Below are 24246 nucleotides of genomic sequence, written 5' to 3'. Positions count from 1 at the left end.
GAACAATATTGATCCAATCCTCGGTTTTCCAGGCTTGAGCCATCTTCTGGTGATGGCCTTTTTTTTGGTTTGTTTGTTAACGCGGACAAAGAGAAGAGAACACATTACACCTGTGCTAAAGTCTCTCCATTGGCTTCCTGTTGAGTTTAGAATAAAATTTAAAATCTTGCTCCTCACATTTAAATCCATAAAGGGTTTCGCTCCGCTCTATCTCCAAGACGCTGTCATTCCATATCAGCCAACCAGAGCTCTCCGCTCTCAAAACTGAAAAAAAAACTCAACAAAAAAAGTGATTCCTCGAGTCTCCAAAATTACTGTAGGAGGCAGAGCCTTTAGCTCCAAGCTCAGGTGTTATGGAATGAACTCCCAGCCCACGTTAAAGAAGCAGACACAGTCCCTACATTTAAGACTAGGCTCAAAACGTTCCTCTTCGAATTAGCTTATAATCAGGTCAGTTTGGTAAAGCTCTAACCCACAGCCTGAAGTAAAGCTGCCTCAGGAGAAACACTGCTGTGGGAAGTATGGTCCACTGAGCGCTGTCCTCTTCTTCTTACTGCAGACTTTGTCTTATTATGATACAATATTTAATTTATCTGTAGTCTGTTCATCACTATTCACATGGTGTCTCCTGTCCCACTCCCCCTCGGGAGTGCCTGTCTAGATCGAACGGAGGAACTTGGGTGAACGGAGGAACCCTGCATTCTGGAATCTGAGGACTGGACGGTCTGTGATCTTGGCCCGTCTGCTGAGGGATCCTTCGGCCCTGGGTCTCTATAGCCTGTCCGTCCATGGGAGTGGATCTCTCCTTCTATGGTTCTCCCCAAGGTTTCTCTTTTCTCCTGCTGGGTTTTTGAGTTTTTCCTTGCCGTGCTGGAGAATCTAAGGACGGGGGACGCCCACGCCGCTCGTCGCTACCTCCTATTGGACATTATCTTTGCCTGGATTAACCTGAACTTTTAATTGTCATACTTATTCCTCTGTTTTATTGCCTTAATGTTTGGTGCAGCCCTGTGAGGCGACTTCTGTTGTGATATTGAGCTATACAAAACCATTAAACTTAAACTTAAACTTAAACTTTTTACTCGCCGCTAGGAGAATATAAAGTAGTTTCTTGTCTCCATTGTAAAGACCATCCAGTTCTATGTCACCAAAATAGGTTGCTTCGAATGATAAGGGGAAAACAATCGAAAATACATTTTGTATATGTTGATGAATCTCTACCCAATATTCTTGAATAATTTGGCAGCTCCAGAAAACATGGAAATGAATCGCCTGTGCAACACCACACCTCCAAGCACAGGCTAATTCTAAGTGGTCAGACATAACCGTCAGGTGCAGGTTTCAGTTAGTTTTAAATCAGTGGTTCCCAAACTGTGGGTCAGGGACCAGAGGTGAGAGAATGTGACCATTTGCCATTTTAAAAAGTGGGGAAAATAGACTATAGCTTAGTCCTAAATCCCAGTCTGACAGTGGGGCCTGAATTGATGTCGTTATGTTCCACTTCTGCCCTGCACTACTGCGCAGTGAAACTGTTTTTGACCATAAATGGATTCGCTCTTCGTCGAATAGCCATGGGATGCGACTGTAGGGCCCCGGTCTGGATTTTTGCTTAGGGCCCCAGAAGGACCAGCACCGGCTCTGGTCTACGCCACTTCCGCTAACTTGAAGCTGTGAGCGCCAACACTTCACATCATATTCCTTTCCAATGGGGATAAGTTTAGACCTGTTTGAATGATCTGATTGACTAAAGATTACTGGGATTACAGCGAGTTTGTCCATGGTCACCTACAGAATAATGGATGTAGGATGTAAAACGTGTTTGTAAAGGTACTGGGCAAACAGGCAATAATGAATTAAACACAAATGAATAAGCAATTTCACACTCGAGGATGAAGTGACAGACTTTGACAAGTGCGAGATAGCAAGAGAGACCACACTTTGCGTTTTTTTTCTAGAGATTTGCATGAGTAAAGAGTTACAGTAGAAGCTGCAGTACCACACACAATGAGTCGCCACAAATAATGCCTTGAAATAGGGTCAAAATTGGGCTAAAAACTCCTCTACAGTAGTGTCAGTACTACTACAACAAATAAAAATAATAGTTCTGGGCTGGGCTTAGATGTTTCTTACCCTGTCAAGTGATATTTTGTGCATTGTGGAACTGGAAAATAAAACTAAACACCATATTTTGACTGGTTTGTTGGACACGCATTGGGGAAAACCTTGAAAACCATAGCAGCCAGAAAAAAAAGGACTATATGGCAACAAATCCAAAATGGTGGCCCACGGTACAGTCGGAATTCCTTTGCTCTGCTCCTCAGGGCTCCTCTGTGTGCACTGGAAATGACAATGGATGCCCCCCGCTTCTCCACTCCAATCAAACCCAGTGAGTCGTCTGATTAAATTACCCCCGTGTGTCGGCTCCAGGGCCAGGGCTCAGCTGTGGAACGCTCTCCCCCCCCTTTCCAAATCAGAGCACCAGTTTGGGCGAGCAGAAGAGGCGCCTGGGGTCCAAGGTCCTGGTTTACCTGTCTGCTCCAGTGACCTGCGAACTGATCGACGGACAGCTGAGGTCCGCACCGCACACCGCAGACAGAGAGCGCTTTACTGTGCCTCAGAACACTGCTGTGTTTGTGGAGGGAAAACCATGAATGAGGGGAATAAAAACCTGAACTTTTTTCTTGTTTTCAGACGCTAAAGCAACAGCAAAGGTCTGACATGAGCAAATGTGTTTTATTTTTTGATGTATTTTTTTGATCTGGGCAACAGGGGCAGTTATTGGCCGAGGGGTGGCAGAAGAGGGAGAGAAACGATGCATCACAGCATTTTGTTCAGTATATTCCTCCAGCAGAATCCGCGTGTGCCGCCGCAGCGTCTTTAAACCGCAGCTGAACGATAACGCTGCAGATCCACAACAGCAGATACACGCCCCTCTCATGACAAAGGCTCCACTTTTGCTAAGTTACAGCAAGTCGCTCCCTCTTTCATGAAAGTGGGACGGTTCAGGAAAGGAGAGAACAGGTACTAGGATTAACAAAATCACAACAGCCTGTTCATCTATTCCAGGGGTGTCCAAACTGCGGCCTACGGGCCAACTGCAGCTCGCAGCCCACTTTAAAGCAGTACTAAGTAATGCGTTTACCTTAATAAATCCTTTTCGTAGTCCCTGTGGGGGTAATACAAGTGTTTATGGGATTATTGGGGGGTCTTTCATCTCCCCCTGGTGTCTCTGGCCAGAAAACCATGTTTGCAACTTGACTGCCACCGGGCCGGAGCAACCAATACACACTAATGGAATCACGAAGAAGAAGCTAACAGGCTAACGGGCAAAGCTAACTGCCGGTTAACGTCACTTTAAACAGTATTTACAGCCAAGTTTGAGTGAAAAAAAATATTTCCATTGTATAATTGAATGTACAATATCACTGTCTCCCTTTGCCTTTCCTGTCAGTGTAGTATTTACTCTCCAAGACAATTAATAAGTTAAAAAAAAAACTACACCTGCAGTTGCGCTTATGGCCTCTAGGGGCAAGAATTACTTAGTACTGCTTTAAATTGACCCGTTGCATTATTATTATTTATAATTGAACATGTCCAACAGCGCTTGACCGCATGTAATTCTCAGTCTGTCGGTGGTGCTCCTGTCTTGAATAGGGCAGTGGCGCCGAACAAATCAGGGCAATCAAAGAAAAAAAATCCAAAAGTCGAAAAAATCATCACTTTTACAACAGTGTTTTTAATGATTTAAATGATAGAAAGTTTAGTCAGAATGTAGTTTTCACTGTAAAAAAGTGCAACATATACAGTGTGTTTGGTTTATCAAATATAAAACTGTACGCATGCCTGTGTTATGATGCCAGTGATCACAGAGAACTATTCAGTAGACGATGTGCGGGCAGGGGTTAACCCGAATGATGATTAATTAAGTTGTCTGCCCAGGGCGCCGACCAGGCCAGAACCACCACTGCTTTTAATACTAATGTCCCACACTGTAAGGCATAAAATAATGATTCAGAAGTTTCACTCAGCGCGCAAAGATCCTATGGAGAGTTTCCCACAAAATCCCTGCAAACCGAAAAAAAGGCTTTAGATGTTTGACGACTCCAGAAATAAAACAAGAGGCAACAAAGTGCATATTCTGTTTGAATTGTTATCCATACAAGCTATTTCAGAAGGGGCTTACACAAATCAACACATCAGTCAGCTCTTTCTGAAGAGCATATGTAACCACAAAACCCAGACTTCTGTTCAACTTGAGTAAACACGTTTTGCAGTCCGTGCAGAAAAAATAAAGTTTGCCTGCTGGTGTTTTGACCTCCAAGAATGCCACATGGAAACTCTCGACACAGTGTACAGCACGACTGAAATCGATTGTCTAATTCCACAAACTTATGTCTATTCTCCGCTGATCTCTGGAAGCCGAGCAAAAAAACCCCAAATAACCTTATTTGCAGCAGTTAAAGCTTTCTTAAATCCTGCTGTTTTGTTCTGATTAAATGATAAAATAGAAAACCACCGCCCACGTAGAGACCTCATCTTAATCCTAAAAGTGGCCAATCATATCACACACAGCAACAGCAGATCGGATTTGTAAGATAATACAGGCGGTTTATATCTTTCAAATAGGTCGATTAAGACCCGCAATAGAAGATTTGAGTCACCGAAGGGCAAATATCAGCGTCATCCTACCTGTTCAAGCTTCCAGTGGAACTCGGCCGGCCTGAAGGAGTCGGCGCTGCTGAAGTCCGTCCGCAGCAGAAACACCAGGCGGCAGTTGTGGACGTACAGAGAGTAATGGTGACGGTTCATTTCTATAGACAGTGAAAGAAAGAATCCAATAAACATTCACAACTCACGAGATGCGCAATACTAAGCCGATTTTTTTTTTTTCCCAGAGTGTGAACGCGGCCTTAGACTTACAATTACGCTTCGGAATTTATTTCTCCTGATCAGCCAAATTGTGTTTCTTGGAGCATATTGTTAAATTTGCCCTTCTGAATGCTAATCCAAACAGTAGCATCGGGGAGGGATAAGAACTCTATTTACTTAGCTAGAAGAATGATTTTCCAATTTATAACATGTTGATATCATAATTTGTTTACTCGTGCCCCCAAAGCAGTGAGAAAAGTTCAAGGTGCTATAATAATAATACTGATTTGGAACAGATTATGCAAAATATTGAATTGTGCTATTGTTGCTTTGGAATCTTTGTTATTTTTTCCTTTGAAAGCATGTAGTCCGCAATTGGTTTGGCTTATTTTGAGCTCATGAATGTAATAACTTATACATGCATGTGTTCTATTGTTTCATACAAACATGTTTCCTAGTAGTGCATTAGGTTTTGGGATCAAGTATTTATTAAGACACAGGGGAATGTAATGATCAAATCAAGCACTGAAGGCGAGAGAGAAAGCACACGGTTATGTGATGTAACCAGCACATGTGGCACAGATGTAGCAGCTCTGTCTGTCGAGCTACAGCAGGATTTACAAAAGATCTGCTCCACTCCTCAGACTAAATTAACACATCAAAGAGGTAACAGAAAAACTGAAACTGAGACTCTGTTGACATGACAAACTGTAAAAATCACAGAGAAAGGCTCTGTGATTTTTACAGTTTGTCATGTCAACAGAGTCTCAGTCTGAGTCAGTGTTTAAGCTGCTCAAGACGTTAGCGTGAGACCGGTTAGCAACTGTCAACCATTGACACTTTATTCAATCAACTGTCAACACGATAAACACATGTGTGGCTCACATCTCTGAACACTGAGGAAATACTACAGGAACAGCTCAGCTCTGACCTCTGTCACATGATGTAGCCAAGGTTTGGACTTTGGTTCAAGGCTTTCTCTTGGAGAGGTCAGAGCTGAGCTGTTGAAGCTAAATGCTAACCGGTAGCATGCTAACATCTTAGACACTGACTCACTGGTTTCTTCACATAAACATGCGTCTCTGGGGCATGTTTTAACTGTTATCTTCTTGAGCAATCATTATTACATACAAATGCCACTGTCAATCAGTTGTCTTTCATTATTCTGAGTAGAGATATTGCTACATGTTGTAGTACCGCATAATTCTACTTCGGTATTCAAAATGGCCGCCATAACAACAAAAGTCACATGGCTGAAAGGCATGTATACTCGCTTTCAAGCCGTGGACAGAGGAGTGGACAATAAAAATGTTTAGACTCTATCAGACTACAATTGCTTGCAAAAAAAGCAATATTTTTTCCTGAGGTTCAACGATACTTAGTTTTCGATAGCGATACCTGAACAATACTTTTTCTGATTCTGAATCAGAAAACAGGAAAATACTGTTTGGAGGATATGCTAATTTACAAAATCTCCAATGTCATGAAATGTGTGAAAAATGGCGGGAAAATGTGTAAATAATGGGGGGAAATAGGGAAAATTGAGAATTGGGAAGGCGAGAAAAAAATGTGGCAAATATATATGTACTTTTGTTTTTTATTATACCGGTAGTACCTACATTGTTCTCCGATAACATACTGGTATCTTTTAATGGTACCCAGCCCTAGGTCCGACCCACACAATGTGATTCTGAAAAGTTCTGAAATGTTGCATCTTTCATCCCCTTCATTGCTCTCGCGACACTGACCAGTCTTATCCGAGTTGCAGAGCAGCGTCTCCTTCTCGGCCCTCAGCCCAGGACTCGGCCCGTGCTTCATCCACGTGGCGATGGTGAACTGGTCGGTGAGGTTCTGGGGGACCACCCAGTCCGGGATCTTCGCCGCCTGACGCCCCTCGAAGCGGAAGATGAGGTCGCTGTCCCTGCCGCTGTCCGTCAATAACCAAAACGTCCAGTTAGTGGCGCTGCTGGGTGCGGGGAGGAGGTCCGTGCTGCCCGACGAGGCGCCTGGGGACGACACGGGACAGGGCAGATTAGAATTTTCTTTTTTTCCTTTGAACCAATATTTTCTTCAAAATTATTATTCAGACCTGGCCGTGGCTAGATACGTAGCTTACCACCACAGAGTATGGCGAGAACAAACAAGTGTCCCTAGTAAAGCGCTTTGGGTGACTTTAGAGAAAGGAATGTTATTTGTATAGCGCTATTCACATGAAAAAAGGTCACCCAAAGCGATTCACACAATGGAGCAGGATGTGGTGGTGGTAAACTACGTACAATATGTGGCTACAGTTTCCCAGTTTGTGCTACACACATCTGCAGCAACGGACCCAACAACAAGTCACTCCTCCGACAAATGCAGTGGGGTCAAGGTTTTGCAATGGCTTTCACCATCTCCTGACGTAAACATCATTGGAGATCTGCGGATAAACCTCCAAAGAGCAGAGTGTGGTCGACAGCCCATGAATCTCTCAGTTCTGGAGGAATTTTGTAAGGAAGAAATTGCAAAAATCGCTCAAACAAGAAATGGAAGACCCTTCGGTGCCTTAAAAAGTCTTTCAAGCTGTGTTTTTTTTTGTTTTGTTTTTACATTCATTGCTTTTTTATTCACATTATTGGTGTGCCTAAACTTTTGCACCCCATTGTACTTCCTGGATAGAACAAAATAAATGTTGTACACAGACAGGTGGGCTGGGGTTTAGCCAGCCCATCTGCACGGCGATCTAGATTTACTGTGCAATTGTCCAACAACTTCCATGGGGCAAAACTATAGTCAATAACTAGATATAAAGCACTTTTCTTGGGAGTCGTTCTTTTTATTAGGACAGTAAAGTGTGTAAAGCGAATGAAGATAGACTTTAAGCATCTGTTGCCGACCGGACACCACAAGTCTGACAAGGGCATCTCTTTGGCCGCATCCAGGCCATCTTTTTTTGAAAATGATTGGGCAAATTGTGCATTCAATTGTTAATGCTTTAAATGCGGCGGCGGGGTCACCTTTGGTAATTGGATTTGGAGTGGGAAGGTTATATTCTGTGCCAGTTTTTGCTTCACGTCAATAGACCCAGTAATTGCAAATGTATTAACCATGACATCTGCATATTGACAATTTGGGGGGCAAATTCTACCATCAAATCCTGGCCCGCCCTTCGTTTATGTAGGTTGTGCCGTGACATGCCCAGCCCCTATAAGCGGCACGTTACACTTGTCAAAACCCATCAGCTCACATACACAGAGGGTATGGGCCTAACCTTGGCTATGATTACTCCTGAGTGAGGCAGATGGCAGGTCTTAATATGCAATCAATGGGTCGAGATAGAGAGAGGATGTGGCTATTGATTCACGGCGAAGGCATCTGACTTTCAGGAAGATCGACGCGTCAGGCACTGGTCACGAAATCCGAGATCAAGGTAAATCAAACGGAGGACACTGCGGATGGAGTGACACCTGCTACGTTGCCTTCTTGCTCCTGATGATATCAAAGCTTGAACCTTCAAAACATGTTCGATGGATCATTTTATAGCCCCAAAACTGGTGTACAAGTATTGAGTGTGTATGACACGATTGAGATAAACAGTGGGAGGAAAACATAAGTATACCATGTGGAATTTCTTACATTTCTGCCTAAATTGGTGACTAAATGTGGTCCGATCTTTGTTAAAATGACAAGAATGATTAAACAGTGTCTGCATGAACAAATACCAGCCGGACGTTTACATTTGATCATATTTTTATTGGCCAAAACATGTAAACATTCACAGGGCAGGGAGGAATAAGTGAGTACACCGCCTGAATCTACCTGAACTGCAGCAGTTTTGTAAAGAGATTCACTCTGATCGTTGTGAGCGTCAAATCTGCAACTACAGAAAAGCAGTTATTGCTGCAAAAGAAGGACCAGCCAGATATTTAATACAAGGGTTCACCTACTTATTCCATGCATGTTGTAAATGTCTCAGGTTTTTCTGCGTTTTCCTCCCAAACTTTTCAACTTTGGGTCCTTGAGTCCACAGTATATTTTTCCAGTAGTGCTGTGGAGCATCCAAGAGCTCTTTCGCAAACCAAAGTTGAATATTTTGGGAGGAACACACAATGTCATGTGTGGAGGAAAAATGGAACAGCACACCAACATCAAAAGTCTGTCCTCACTGTGAAGTATGAGGCAAGATAATCATGGTGTGGGGCTGTTTTGTTGCCTCAGGGCCTGGACAACATGCTATTGTCAATTGAAGAATTTATTTTTAAGTTTATCACAATATTTTGCAGGAAAACCTGAGATATTCACAACAGCACGAGAATATGTAAGTGAACCCTTGTATTAAATGTCTGGCTTATCCTTCTTTTGCAGCAGTAACTTCTTCAATCAGGATTAATCTTGGACCATTCCTCTTTACAAAACTGCTGTAGTTCAGTGTGATTCAGGCGGTGTAGTTACTTATTCCACGCTCTCCTGTGAATGTCTACATGTTATGGCCAAGCTAAGCAGACACTGTTGTATCATTCTTGTGATTTTAACAAAGATCAGACCACATTTAGTACTCACTTTTTCCTCCCACTGTATACTCTGGGAGGGTGTGTCAGGCAGGATGTTTTAAATGTTGTAATCTTTAAAGCACTTTGTGATCAGGCCGTTCAGACTGAAACTCAGGTGAGCTAGGTTATTAGGACTTAGAGCTAAAAATTCTTAGAACTACGAAGATGTTTACCCACAGGTGACAATAGTAGAGGGGAGGGACTGGGCCAAGCTTAACTCCTCCCTGTGGTCTATATCTGCGAGGTGAACTGAAACTGACAAGTTCAACACTTCAGCTACAGAGTACAGAAGATGACTCAAGAACCTTCATTGACTCTGAAAAAGTACCACCAGTGGTACATTATACATATTTCATCACCATTACAGTTAAGAATAATATAATGGAATGCAGAGTAAAGTTTAGTTCAGCAGCAACAGCCACATTAACAGCACAGTAAGGACTGTTGGAGTTTATGCAAATTAGCCATGTGGATTTCAGTTGATTTATAAACTAACTCAAAAGCAAAGCTGCCTTCATTCAGGCCATTTTGCTGCAACAATATTAAACATGAATTCAATAAAGGCTACCAAGACCAACAACATAGTTCTGGTTTAGACCTGGTTAAGTTGGGGCTTAGAGGCAGGCCCAGTAAATACTGCCATATTTACTTCATTTAGCTTTCAGTCTTTGTTTACGAGTGTGACTCAAGCAAATGCTCTATTAATTATCGTAAGTGAGATAATAGAACTTTTTGTCTACCTGCAGTAGAGACTTGGCAGAAAGACAAAGATGAACATTTGCAATATGAGCTCATAGAGTCAGAAATGGAGGTGGGCCTAATGTTTTCAGCAAAGAAATCTAAATAGTGGGTTGGTTATACTTTGTTGCTATATATTAGTTTTAAAGATTTCTGCAGTAGGGATTTTGGATGTCAAGTTTAGTTTTTGAATAAGCTGGTTATTAGTGGAAAGAATATGTAAACAATCAGATGTTTCCTTGTGTTTTAATAATAAAAAAACCTTCAACATATTCTTAAGTCCAAGTCTTTAAAGTTTTTGGAGGCTGTAGGAGTTACTGAAGTGGACACGTTGCTGCAAGAGTGTAGGTAAAAGATCCATTTGAGAAAACAACATATTTGGATTACGGCGTCATCTCGGCTGCATTTCGTGCAACACGTGGACACCGAACATCCCAATATCTGTTAATGAATACTGTGATGCTGTGAAAAACTACAGTGGGTCAAGAAAATGTAATAAAATAAGCATTGTAAAGGGTGAGTTTGGTCTTTTTTTTTTAAAACTCTGACATTAAAACTAAGAAAAAGGAGAAAACTAGCACAAAGAACTGTTTTCACCTCACCTCAATAGCAGTTGTAGTTTTAGTCAAAATATAAAGTTGAAGTACTGCACTCACCACAGAGCTTTTGTAAGGACTTCTCGGAGTAGGTCTCCCGGTCGCAGCCCTTGCCGATGTGGCTGGTCTGCAGCTCCACGGTGGTTCTCACCGAGGACAGGGGGCCTCCGCAGGTCTCCAGGTGCATCTTGGGAAACAGCTGCTTGCTTCCCGTGCCCGGCTCGTAGTCCACTCTCTTGCTCCAGCCTGCGCACACACATATAGATATGACAAAAATGTGAAGGTGAAATTTGCTGACATTTTGAGGAACAACATCAGCCAATTATAAATCTAAGGGCTTCTTTTGTTGACATATTAAATGCCAGCTTTTGTTTTGCTATAAAAAGTATGACAGCATAACCGTTGTTTATCAAATAATTACTGACTTCTGATTTATATCGTCTTTCTATCTGTTTCATTCTTTTGAAAATATACAAATATTGTAGAAAATCAATCAGACAAAAGCAGCCTTTCTTTCTATGTCGGAAAATAAAAAGTTCTCAACTGATTTCTGGCATTTGTGTCTCATGTTTTGAAGATTTTCCCGCCGTCACAAAAAAACCCTCTGTCCAATATGTCACAGTCCGCAGCGATCGCTTTTGGCGGCGCAGTTCGATAGCGTTGTGGCTAATGAGATGCTCCGCGGACACGGCTGTTGAAGTGCCGTTAGCGTCGCGCATTACCGGCACTGGTCATTACACTGTCACTGTTGGAGTTGTTTGTTTTCAGCTCAGATAATGGCAGACGGGCTGTTATTTGCGCTGCCTGTGATTTTGAGTTCTGCGGCATTATTTGTCCGTGGATTTTGCGGCGTCAATCCTGAACCACCAGTTTTGATCTTTGGCGTGTCTTCAGGTCACTTCTTTGGCGTGTTTTCAGTTCCTATCAACCCCAGTTAGGTGACTCCATAGGCAGCCCTAACCTGGACCAAGGTGCAACTACAAATCTTAGTCCTCAGTCAGTACATACATGGACACAACTGAATTACTTTATCTTATCCTCAAAACGAATGATCATCAATTTCTTTTGGCAGTGATGCATTAAAAAATATAAAAAATAAACGTAAGTGTACCATCTGCATCCATCACAACTCAACCTATCACACTTTGTACACCAACCACTCTTACTTTTACCTAACCAAGCCTAGATAGATAGATAGATAGATAGATAGATAGATAGATAGATAGATAGATAGATAGATAGATAGATAGATAGATAGATAGATAGACAGACACTTTATTCATTAAATTCAGTTGTCCATCAGTAGCAATCAGCCGATAAAAAGACAATACATATAAATATGATAAAAAGTACTTGCCCTTCACTTTCGATGGCAGCTAAAACACACAAAGAGCTTGTAAAGAGCTTTCTGCTTGTACTTTTTGGGAAATATAGCTTCTGACCAAGATTATGACCAGGATTGAATCTTCCGCATGTGTTTGTGCATCTGACAATGTGCTGGATCTATCATTCACCGCAGCCTGGTCATCAGCAGGAGAACCCATTACAAAGCCTCGCAGATTTGATGTGTTTTTGGAGGATGGAACTTTGCAAGTCTGCAGACACTGTCAACACAACTGTCTGCAGCTTCAGTTTAGCGGTAAATGATGATGACACACATGAGCTCGGTTTGGGTGCGCACATACACGCGTGACACACGCCGTGGATCTTCAAATGAAAAGAAAACAACATAGGCTAAAACTTGCACAAGGCATATCATCAGACAGGCACAGTGCATTGTTCCACCCCATAGTATTCAGAGATTTTCCTGTTCTCGATCACTTACACACTTTCATTGAAACAAAGCAAGAACACAGCGAAGACAAGGCATGCTGCTTCAGACTTACAAACATGGACATCGTTTTACTTAACCGCTTTAGTCCATCTTAGCTGTGATCAAACCAGGAGCAAACATCCCGCTAAAAAAAATCAATCCTCTTCCTCCTTTCCTCTTCCATTGCCTGGCTAACACTACCCGCTTGTCTCCATATGGCATTCCCTGTGTATAGCTGTAGGAACATGGTATGGATCACTGATGCGTTTGTTCACATTTGGAGTTTGACAACAGGTCGAATGAACTAGTCACGTAGAGAACGTTCCACAGCGTTGAAAGTCAAATCGATTCTCTATATTAAAAGTAAATAAATAATGGGGCCTCAATATCAGCCTCTCATTCAGTCGTCCTAGTTTCCCGTCCTCCTCTGCGCAGAAAGAGCTCTTTGCCTAGTTGGACACTGTTCCTATTACCCGCGCCATGTTTACCTCCTGCCTGGCCCCGCATAGACACACACAGCGCTTGTTTGGGGGTGATTTTCCGTCTGAAATTGGTTGCATTGGCGCCGGTGCGGCCCTGCTATACTGTGGGCTTGTCAGGAGGAGCGATGAGAATAGGAACAAACAATGGAGTGGGTAAACACACTGGTTTATAAAGAGAGGGGGGGGAAACACACACACACAGCGCAGAGCTATAAAGGAACGGGCCATTATTGTGTTGTGTAAGGTCAAGCATTAACCGACTGTTTAAGGCCTAGTTACGTAACATATGAGGCAAAAAACATAATAAAATATGAGCATATAGACAAACATCCCTCGAGAAAAAAATATTGTTGAGTACCAGACTGGAACGTTTTGAGTCTCCATGAGCGACAGTGGATTGTTGCTTAAAGGAACAGGCCACCGTTTTTTTATACTGAGATGTTCTTACCTGAGCTTAGACGAGTTGATGCGTACCTGTGTTGTCTTCACGCGTGCCCTCAGTCACGCAAAACGACCAAAAATGTTGCTAGCATTTGGCCTCTCCCATTATATTCCTATAGCTTCAAATGGGGGTGAAGTTGGAAGCGACCAAGCTCCTCCACGGGCACGCACTAAGACCAGACAGGTACGTATCAACTCGTCTAAGCTCAGGTAAGAACACATCTCAGTATGTTAAGTGTAAAGAAAACATGCCCTAAAGCTTGGTAACGTCTGCATGTGTGCGTCTATTTCTCTATGGCCACGGCTGTAACTATGGCTGGGAATTACCATATAGTATGTGGATCACAGCGACATCTTGGTCACCTTTCGTGCTAAACGTGGATACCAAGCAAGTCCACATACCGTTTTCCCATATGTTCTTCCAAAGCTTCCAACTTCACCCCCGTTTGGAGCTAAAGGAATATGCTAGGAGAGGCCAAATGCTAACAACATCTTTGGTCTTTTTGCGTAACTGAGGGCAAGACAGGTACTCATCAACTCATTTAAGCTCAAGTAAGAACAGATGAAGAACAGTGGCTTGTTCCTTTAACCCTTTATTAGTTTGCTCAACCATTTGGTAGAGCACGGCAGCTTACAGCCTATGCCAGTGAAATGCCTTATTTGAAAGCCAAGACCTTCTTGTTTCTAAAAATATGTGTGAGATCTGTGTGAGTGAAACATTACATTACATTTGCCGTTCTTAACCCTAAATATCCTGATTAGGGTGAACTCGCCCTAACCCTAGCAGGTAACAGGTTAATGAACACACATGGGTCTCATACATGTAAACACGGCACGCCGGATTGTAGCCTTGGGTTTATTTCCATCTGTCGTCCCCCATGTGCACTCTCAATCACACTCTCACTCATCCTGGCCTATTGTACATGGGCCGTGATGTGCAATAGGCCCATTGTACATCCTATCATGCTACCCTTTTAGTAGTAGGGGAAACTGGAGTGCCCAGGGGAACCTTGATGAAAAAGAAGTTTGGACACCCCTGTCCTACATGATTTTAGGATAAGAATCCTTCAGAACAGGATTTTGTACAGGATTTTATCCTACAGGATCACTACACGATTCCTTAAGAATCCTCACTCATCCTACTGTTTTTTTTTATTTTCTCTACAATAATAGGAAATCCAAAAGGATTAAATCTTACAGGATTTCTATAAGAATCCTGTTAGAATTCTTTAATATTAACCTTTTGCTTCTGTTACTACACCTTTTGGAGGCGACCCTCACTATAACTATTAATAGTTAGTAATTATCTAACCAACCAATGAGAAGTATGTTCCAGGAGAGAAGATCGTTGCTATGGAAACCTGCTGTGGAGTTCTGATGGTGATGTCGTTTGCATAGAATGACATCACCATCAGAACTTCGTTGCTATGGAGTTCTGATGGTGATTTGCATAGAATAGTATATTCAGAATGTTTAGTGACTTCACCTTCATTACCGTCTGCCCGCACACAAGAGACACACTCATTTGCCCTTCTCTGAGCAAAGCTGATCGTCTTTTCGTGCCTTTGACAAAGTGAATTTAGGAAAGTAGAAGTTCTTGTCATCTCCATCAAGGAAAGAGACAGGCTTCATCTTGAAAATACCTCAGACCTCAAACTGATGCTATTTTCAACAAGGAGACCACAGACTGAAGACATGGAGACAGAGATGTCTCAAACTGCTGTGAGCTTCAACCCGGAGAGCGCACAGGCTGACGCCCCCATCATGGAGACAGAGATGTCTCAAACTGCTGTGAGCTTCAACCCGGAGAGCGCACAGGCTGACGCCCCCATCGTGGAGACAGAGATGTCTCAAACTGCTGTGAGCTTCAACATGGAAAGCGCACAGGCTGACACCTCCATCATGGACACAGAGATGCCGGAGGAGGCTTATAAAACTGACCTGACTCGCCTGCACGACCTTGCCGCTTTGCACAATTTACACGTGCAGTTCAAAGAATTGAAACACATCGGCACACCGCAGGCAAGGATCTTCCAAATAGAGTTGCGTGTGGGGGAGTTTGTCGGCCTTGGGAGTGGACCGACCAAAAAGAAGGCCAAATTACAAGCTTCCAAAGAAGTGGTTAATAAACTGGCAATGCTCCAAGTGCCAGAGACTGTGACTCCGTACTGGTCTAGGCCCCAGACTGATCTTGTGGACATACAGGATCGTGAACATTTCTTTTTTAACAAAAATCCTGTCTGCGCCCTTGTGGAGGTGCTTACAGTGAGGCGAGAGAAGCCCCCGGAGTTCAAAAACATCAAGACCACTTATAAAGGCCACGTCCCTTGGTACACAGTGGAGGTGAGAGTGGGTGAGATGACTACCCAAGCTGAGGCGCCTCATAAGAAGAAAATTGCAAAGGAAATGGCTGCAGACCGCATGCTGGTGATGATGGGATTTGAAGATCAAATGAGAAAGGACCAATTGCTGGCCCAGGGACCCCAGCGAGCGTTTATTGCTCCATTCAGGTCAGCCCAAGCTCCCAGGCCAGTAAAACTACCTCCGACTACAGCGACAAGGACTAATCCTCTTGAGGTCCAACAGATGACAGTGGACAATGGACCAAAGGAGGTCTCCAGCTCAGCACAGCCCTCACCTCCACAGAAGCCTGCAGATTCAATACCTCCAGAACTACAAGTCTCTACCCCAGAAAAGCTCACGACACCACAGGATTTGACCAGGAGTACTGACTCGGTCACTCCAGCAGAGGGTGCTGAACCAGAAGTCTCCACCTCTGAACATGAACAGTTCTCAACTCCACAGACCACCCCTGATCCCACAGAGCCTTTCATTCTAGTAGAGGGCTCCACTCCCCCAGAGGACATCACTGAATCAGAGACCCTCAGCTCCCAGAAGCCTTCACCTCTACAGGACACTGTAAGTCCGCCAGAGGACCTTAGTGAGGACATCACTGAATCAGAGACCCTCAGCTCCCAGAAGCCTTCACCTCTACAGGACACTGTAAGTCCGCCAGAGGACCTTAGTGAGGACATCACTGAATCAGAGACCCTCAGCTCCCAGAAGCCTTCACCTCTACAGGACACTGTAAGTCCGCCAGAGGATCTTAGTGAGGGCTTCACTGAATCAGAGACCCTCAGCACTGTGGACCATGTCAGTCTAACAGAGGGCCTTGTCCCTCCAGAGGACTTCATGGAAGCAGAGGCCTCTTGCCCTGTACCACAGCAGTTCTCAGCGCCACTGGATTTGGCCAGTTCCGCTGAATCCACTTCATCAGAGGACTCCCCTTATGCACTAGAAGACATCACCGATCCAGCTTTCTCCAGCGCTCCACAGACCACCAGCCTATCATCTCATCTGGATCAACCAGACCTTCCTGCAGCAGGAAGCTCAACTGAGGCCTCTGCTCACCCGCAAACTGCTGTGAGCTTCAACATGGAAAGCGCACAGGCTGACGCCTCCATCATGGACACAGAGATGCCGGAGGAGGCTTATAAAACTGACCTGACTCGCCTGCACGACCTTGCCGTTTTGCACAATTTACACGTGCAGTTCAAAGAATTGAAACACATCGGCACACCGCAGGCAAGGATCTTCCAAATAGAGTTGCGTGTGGGGGAGTTTGTCGGCCTTGGGAGTGGACCGACCAAAAAGAAGGCCAAATTACAAGCTTCCAAAGAAGTGGTTAATAAACTGGCAATGCTCCAAGTGCCAGAGACTGTGACTCCGTACTGGTCTAGGCCCCAGACTGATCTTATGGACATACAGGATCGTGAACATTTCTTTTTTGACAAAAATCCTGTCTGCGCCCTTGTGGAGGTGCTTACAGTGAGGCGAGAGAAGCCCCCAGAGTTCAAAAACATCAAGACCACTTATAAAGGCCACGTCCCTTGGTACACAGTGGAGGTGAGAGTGGGTGAGATGACTACCCAAGCTGAGGCGCCTCATAAGAAGAAAATTGCAAAGGAAATGGCTGCAGACCGCATGTTGGTGATGATGGGATTTGAAGATCAAATGAGAAAGGACCAATTGCTGGCCCAGGGACCCCAGCGAGCGTTTATTGCTCCATTCAGGTCAGCCCAAGCTCCCAGGCCAGTAAAACTACCTCCGACTACAGCGACAAGGACTAATCCTCCTGAGGTCCAACAGATGACAGTGGACAATGGACCAAAGAAGGTCTCCAGCTCAGCACAGCCCTCACCTCCACAGAAGCCTGCAGAGTCAATACCTCCAGAACTACAAGTCTCTACCCCAGAAAAGCTCACGACACCACAGGATTTGACCAGGAGTACTGACTCGGTCACTCCAGCAGAGGGTGCTGTACCAGAAGTCTCCACCTCTGAACATGAGCAGTTCTCAACTCCACAGACCACCCCTGATCCCACAGAGCCTTTCATTCTAGTAGAGGGCTCCACCCCCCCAGAGGACATCACTGAATCAGAGACCCTCAGCACTGTGGACCATGTCAGTCTAACAGAGGGCCTTGTCCCTCCAGAGGACTTCATGGAAGCAGAGGCCTCTTGCCCTGTACCACAGCAGTTCTCAACGCCACTGGATTTAACCAGTGCCGCTGAACCCACTTCATCAGAGGACTCCCCTTATGCACTAGAGGACTTCACCGATCCAGAGGACTCCTCTTATGCACTAGAGGAATTCACCAATCCAGAGGACTCCCCTTATGCACTAGATGAATTCACCAATCCAGAGGACTCCCCTTATGCACTAGAGGACTTCACCAATCCAGAGGACTCCTCTTATGCACTAGAGGAATTCACAAATCCAGAGGACTCCTCTTATACACTAGAGGAATTCACTGACCCAGAGGACTCCCCTTATGCACTAGAGGACTTCACCAATCCAGAGGACTCCTCTTATGCACTAGAGGAATTCACCAATCCAGAGGACTCCCCTTATGCACTAGAGGAATTCACAAATCCAGAGGACTGCTCTTATGCACTAGAGGACTTCATTGAGCCAGCTTTCTCCAGCACTCCACAGACCACTAGCCTATCATCTCATCTGGATCAACCAGACCTTCCTGCAGCAGGACACTTAACTGAGGCCTCTGCTCAGTCGCTGACCTGCACGTATCCTCAGGAGAGTGTGGTGCCACAAGCCTCAGCCACTGTTCACAGTATGGTCAAAGCCATGGCCAAGAAACTACTCAAAAAATCCCCTGTGTCCTTTGACACTCAGGAACAAGTGGACCTTGTTCACAGACTCAGAGAGGTGGAGAGCAGAGTCCTGGTCCCTGAGAACCTTGAGCTCAGAGCCATAATGCTGAAAAGAATCGGCAAAGCAGCTGCCAAAGGTCTGCTGCTGGAGTTTGGCTCCGCCTCTAAGCTTTTATCACAGAGTGAGGAAGATTTTATCATGGCCACAGTCAAACATCTGCAGATCCACATCAAGGGTTCACTGACCCATCCTCTCACTGCAAAACCGTGGCACAAAAGAGTCTTAAGTAAGGTGTTCAAGAGAAACAGAATCCCTGCGGGTTCATTCAGCGACTACCTGTCATCAGAGCCGAGGGTCTGAATCAGACCACAAGTTTTTTAGTTTTTTAGATACAGCAAATATAACATCCTGTAGACATATAAGTCCCAACGCCATCTTAGCACCATCTCATCCCAGCCAAACTTCTAAATTTAAACATGAATCTTATTATAATTTTACATTCATCTTATTTTTGAAGAATCGTTCAGATGAAACAAAAATTAAAAACATAGGATTATAATCGGAGTGAAGCTTAAATCATCGTCTGGACTGGTTTTGTTTAAGTTGAGGATGTCTTGCTTCCATCCACAGAAGACGCTTCTTCACTCTTGTAGTCAGAATGTGACACTACACCCAAGCTAGAACGGTCTCATGACTGACTCGGGAACCAAAACTACCAACAACCATCCATTCAAGTTGTTTAAAGTAGCACTCAATTCAGAAGTGATGCTGTTAAATGAACAACTTGAATAGAAGGCTGTTGGCAGCTTTGGCACCTGAACCTGTCACGAGACTGCTCTAGCTTGGGTGTAGTGCAACATTCTGACTACAAGAGTGAAGAAGCGTCTTCTGTGGATAGAAGCAAGACATCCTCAACTTAAACAATAATACTTTCTGGACGAATGAGAGCCCACTTTATCATAGGATTATAATGTGAGCATTGATCCAGGCTGACTCCCTAACACCCAGGGCCGCATTACAATAAAATGTGACCTTGGGTTTTTTCAGGCTCTGTACTCCCCCTTTGCCTGTCTATAATTAACAAGTCAATGCTTTTATTTGATTAAATCACCCATAAAATGTGCACAAAGTCAATTATTCATTTATTTTTAGTTTATTAATTCTAAGTTCCATGTTATTAGGCAAAACATATCACATTTCAATTGGCGTCTGTGGGGTTTAGATGTGGTCTTAAACATGGATTGCTTAATATTGGCACATTATAATGGGCTTCAATGCAATAGATGAAGGATTAAATACAAGGTTCAAATAATATAGTTTTATTGGTGCTGGGGGCAAGTGGGGCAACATCATTGTCATCACCGTCCGACTTGTAGAATCGTCTGCCAGGACTTCTTGTAGATAAGCTACAAGATCTAGCGTTAGCGTGTACCATTGTTAGTCGCTGACCTGGGCTAATCTTTTAATAAAAAAACATGAGAAATATTATGTAGGACGGAGTTTTGTTGTTTCACATGTGACAAGTTGCAGTCGCAATAGATGTTATGGACAAATGTCCAGATCCATGAAGCATATGAGTGGGAAAGGATACAAGTCTATTAGTACTACTTGCAGTAAAATATAACCATTATCTTAAAGGGAGGGAGGGGTGTTGTGTAAAATCGACCTTTTGGCTTTTTTGCCATGTTGTAATGTTGTTCCCTGATCTAAAACAGAGCTAGAGTTGTGTGTCCAGGAACTAGCACAACTTTCTTTGAATCCTCCTCAATGCAATGAATGAATGAGTGAAAGAATGAATGAACTTAGCTCCTTCACTTTTTGGTTTCATTTTGTCAGACACTAGGGTTAGAGATATTGAAAATCTTTTACCTTTACATGTTTCAGCCGCCATCTGCAGGCCGTCATCAGAAGTATCACCGGCGTGCGGTGACATCTCTAACCCTAGTGTCTGACAAAATGAAACCAAAAAGTGGTACTGTAACACAAGTAGACACAATGAACGTTACCAAGTTTGAACTTAGCTCCTCCTGAGGTCTACATGCTCTATGTTCGTATGTAGGTCATTGAGGAGGACATTTTATTTCAGTTTTTGGTTTATTTGATCGGGACAGTGCACTTAACTGTCAAAGAAAAAAAGAAATGATCTGAAGAGGGCTATGCCGAAACGTAATCTTGAATAAATAACATAAATCCACTTTTTGGCTATGAGTGTGCTGTTTTTTTTTTATTTTTGATGATTTTCCCCAACATCTGCACCTCGGTTACCACTTTTGGTGAGTTTTGCTCCTCTTCTCTCAACCACTTTACTGCCGCCTTAGGGTTAGGGTTAACAATTATTTACATCCATTTACTATTACTTACTATTCTCTATACTCCACTTACTATTTACTATCTCTACCATTCGGTTCAAGTGTGTAATACTCCAAATATCCAGTTTGGGGTTGGACCAGTTTAGACCAAGTTTGGACTGTTTAGAGCAGGTTTGGACAGATTTAGACCTGGTGTGGACTGGTTTACACCTGTTTTGGGCTGGTTTGGACTGGTTTAGACCTGTTTGGACCTTTTCGGACCTGTTTTGGGCTGGTTTAGACCTGTTATGGACTGGCTTAGACCTGATTAGGACTGGTTCATGCTGGTTTTGACCAGTTTTGACTGATGCAGGCCTGGATTTATGCTGGTTTCGATCAGGTTTGGACTGGTTTAGAGCAGATAACTGGGAAGTCTATCAAAAAAAAAAAATATAAATAAAAACATTGTTTGTCCCCCAAATGCTTAGAAAATAATAACAATAAAAAAACGTGTAGGGAGTAAAATTAAAGGGTTAAGGGAGAAAACCAACTCAACATCTCAACATTGACCAGTTTCTGCTTATTGTCTCTCAAACCTCATTTTGCATAAGACACCAAAAATACAACAAAAGTCTGATGTTTAACATTCTAGATGATGCTCGTATCCGAGTACATTTTGTCACTGTAGCATGTAGTGGAGCCCTGTGTTTCTTTAGCACACTGAAGCAAGCTTTGAGGTGGATTTGCAGATGTTCTTTGAGAGCGGAGCGCTGGTCTCTTGCGTGGTGAGGCCAAGAGCAGTTTGTGTATGAGGAAACAACCGGACATCAAAAATATATTTTAGACAGACGAGCTCCGGACACAGAGCGCCAGCATTTGTAAACTCACCGACAACTCCTTTTCCCGAACAAAAAGGCCGAAACGGTGAGTTGAAACGTAGCCTCCTCGCAAACAGGCAGTGGGAGACAATACAATTTTAGGTTTCCAGGTGCTTTTCTCTCGCTGCTCATTAAGGAGGTGTCCGGGTTTCTTTGCCACTTCCGCCGAAAATAACACTTTTCTTCACATTCATCACCAGAGCTGGGACTACAATGTTTTGCAAACACCGTGGTGGAAATGTGGGAAGCAGTGCACAGCAATCAGGAAAGCAAACAGTCATTAGTGATTAAAACCGACAAATCAAGTGCACCACAAGACGCAAAGTGACCCAACTGAGATTGAATGGATGACTATTTCGACGGGAATGGTTCTTCTTCTTCTTCGTCGTCTTCTTCTTACAATAATATATAATCAAGCACTCTACCATAAAGGCCTGCTGAGTGGAGAGCCGCAGATATGGTTGTCCGAGTGACCATCAGGTTCTTGATCGCCTCCCTGACCAAAGCCCTGATTGCTCAGTTTGAACTGAGTTTGGAGTCCTGTTGGTTTTGAACTTTTTCCATTGACAACTGATGGAGGTCACTGTGCTCTTCAGGACCTTCAATGGTGCAACATTTTTTTCTGTATCCTTTCCCAGATCTGTGCCTCGATACAGAGCGGTCTTGGAGGTCTGCAGACGGTTCATCTCAAGGTCGATCAGTGGGAAAAGGTGGACCTGAGCTCAGTTATGAGGGTCATAGCAAATGATGTCAATACTTAATGTGTGCAATATTTCAGAGTTTTATTTTGAATCAATTTGCAAAACATACAACTTCACTCAATTTGCCATTATGGGGTATTGTGTGCTGATTGATGAGAAGAAAAAAATGAGTGCATGGGTGTCAATACTTTCCGGATGCACTGTAGCATGCACAGTAGGATAAAACCTGTAGCTATAGGTACTAAGGTCCTGTCTCAAAATTTAGAGATGGGTTCTTGGGTATTGAAATGACTGATGGATCAAATCTAATACTTAACCTATAAGTCAGAGGCGTTGAGCTCGGACTGTGGCCTCATATATAACATCTTACACTTATTGCTTTTTTACTTTATCAGCCTGTGTCACATGTTTTTCTTATTTATTTCAAGGGTAGCCCCGTTGAGATGAACCATCTCTTTTTCAAGGGGGTTCTTTCAAGGTGGTCTCAAAGTGCTACATGAAGTCATTATTCATTCACTCCACACTCGATAGCAGTAAGCTGCGATTGTAGCCACAGCCGCCCTGGGGCAGACTGGCCATTTACCACATGGGTATAATATGCTGTTTATATCCTGATCTCTTATTATGTCAGTGCCCTCTGCTGGACACTTGTGGAATTCTTTCCTTTTTTAAATTGTGGCTGGAGTGAGCAGCCACAATTTTCTTTAAAAATCCATCCACACAGGAATGTGCTAGAGACTTACTTTTTTTTTTGACATCCTCAGGAATTCATGCTCCCCAAAGGGCCATATTACTACATGCAGCCCGCGGGCCTTGACCTTGACACATGTGCTATAAGTGAATACACAATCGGAACAAGTAAACACAGTAGTATTCATTTTCCCTAGAGCATTTTATTCTGGATGTAAACATCAAAATTGTATTTGATATTTTTGCAAACACGCAAATTCATAAATGAATTTTGTTGGACTGCCTTTAGCTTTCGCATTCATTTGCTGTGATAAGATAAGATAAACCTTTATTAATCTCACAAAGGAGAAATTCACTTGTTACAGTCGGCGTTACTTCACAGTCTTATTGTACAGTCTGACAGCAGTGGGGATGAAGGCTTTGTGACGTTGTTTCATTAAGCTTCTACAATATTCCAACATAGAGCACATTCAAGATCATGATTTTTTAATTGCTGATGGGTAGGGTGAGCAGATTTTCCAACTTAAAAACTGGGACATAGTTTGGGTATATGCTGCGGGTCGAATGGTAAAACATGACATGCACCAAATCTGCTAGAATTGAGATTTTTAATTGGTTTATCCGTATAATAGATTTTTACATGAGCCAAAAACATTACATTTCAAGTTAAGTGTGTTGCTGTGGGGACTATGTTTGCTAAAAATCAAGACAACTGGGACAAATCAATGGTTTCGGTGAAATCTATTGAGACGTGGGACGAAGGACTCAAAACTGGGAAAGCCTCGGGTAAACTGGGACATCTGGTTACTCTACTGATGGGAGAGACGGACCGCTGCTCAAAGCCTCCTCCAGCACGTCCAAAGTTTCTCATTGGGGTTTATGGTCTGGTGGGAAATCCATGTGGGAAAGTTAAGTCCACTCTTTCACAATCTGAGCCTGAATCGCGCATAATGCTTCTGAACCTTGACCTGACCAACGGCAGTAAACTCAGGTGCAACCTTGTTTGTTGTTGTTTTATTGGCACCGACACTCTCTTTTTTTTTGTC

General features: G+C 43.4%; 1 protein-coding gene across 1 annotated transcript in view; it reads right to left on the bottom strand.

The window, feature by feature from the left end:
* The window catches only part of LOC306965053 (calsyntenin-2-like), a 526930-nt gene that overhangs the window by 98772 nt on the left and 403912 nt on the right, over positions 1-24246 (bottom strand). Inside the window, exons 6-8 of the mRNA XM_079559275.1 lie at positions 10793-10978; positions 6618-6875; positions 4690-4811 (exon numbers count right to left, since the gene is read on the bottom strand). Of these exons, the coding sequence (XP_079415401.1) occupies positions 4690-4811; positions 6618-6875; positions 10793-10978 (566 nt within the window). The remainder of the gene's footprint in view (positions 1-4689; positions 4812-6617; positions 6876-10792; positions 10979-24246) is intronic.

This window comes from Gobius niger (assembly GCF_951799975.1).
Source record: "Gobius niger genome assembly, chromosome: 1".
Lineage (NCBI taxonomy): Eukaryota > Metazoa > Chordata > Actinopteri > Gobiiformes > Gobiidae > Gobius > Gobius niger.
Note: the sequence above shows the minus strand (reverse complement) of the source record. Positions and strands in the feature narration are given on the sequence as shown.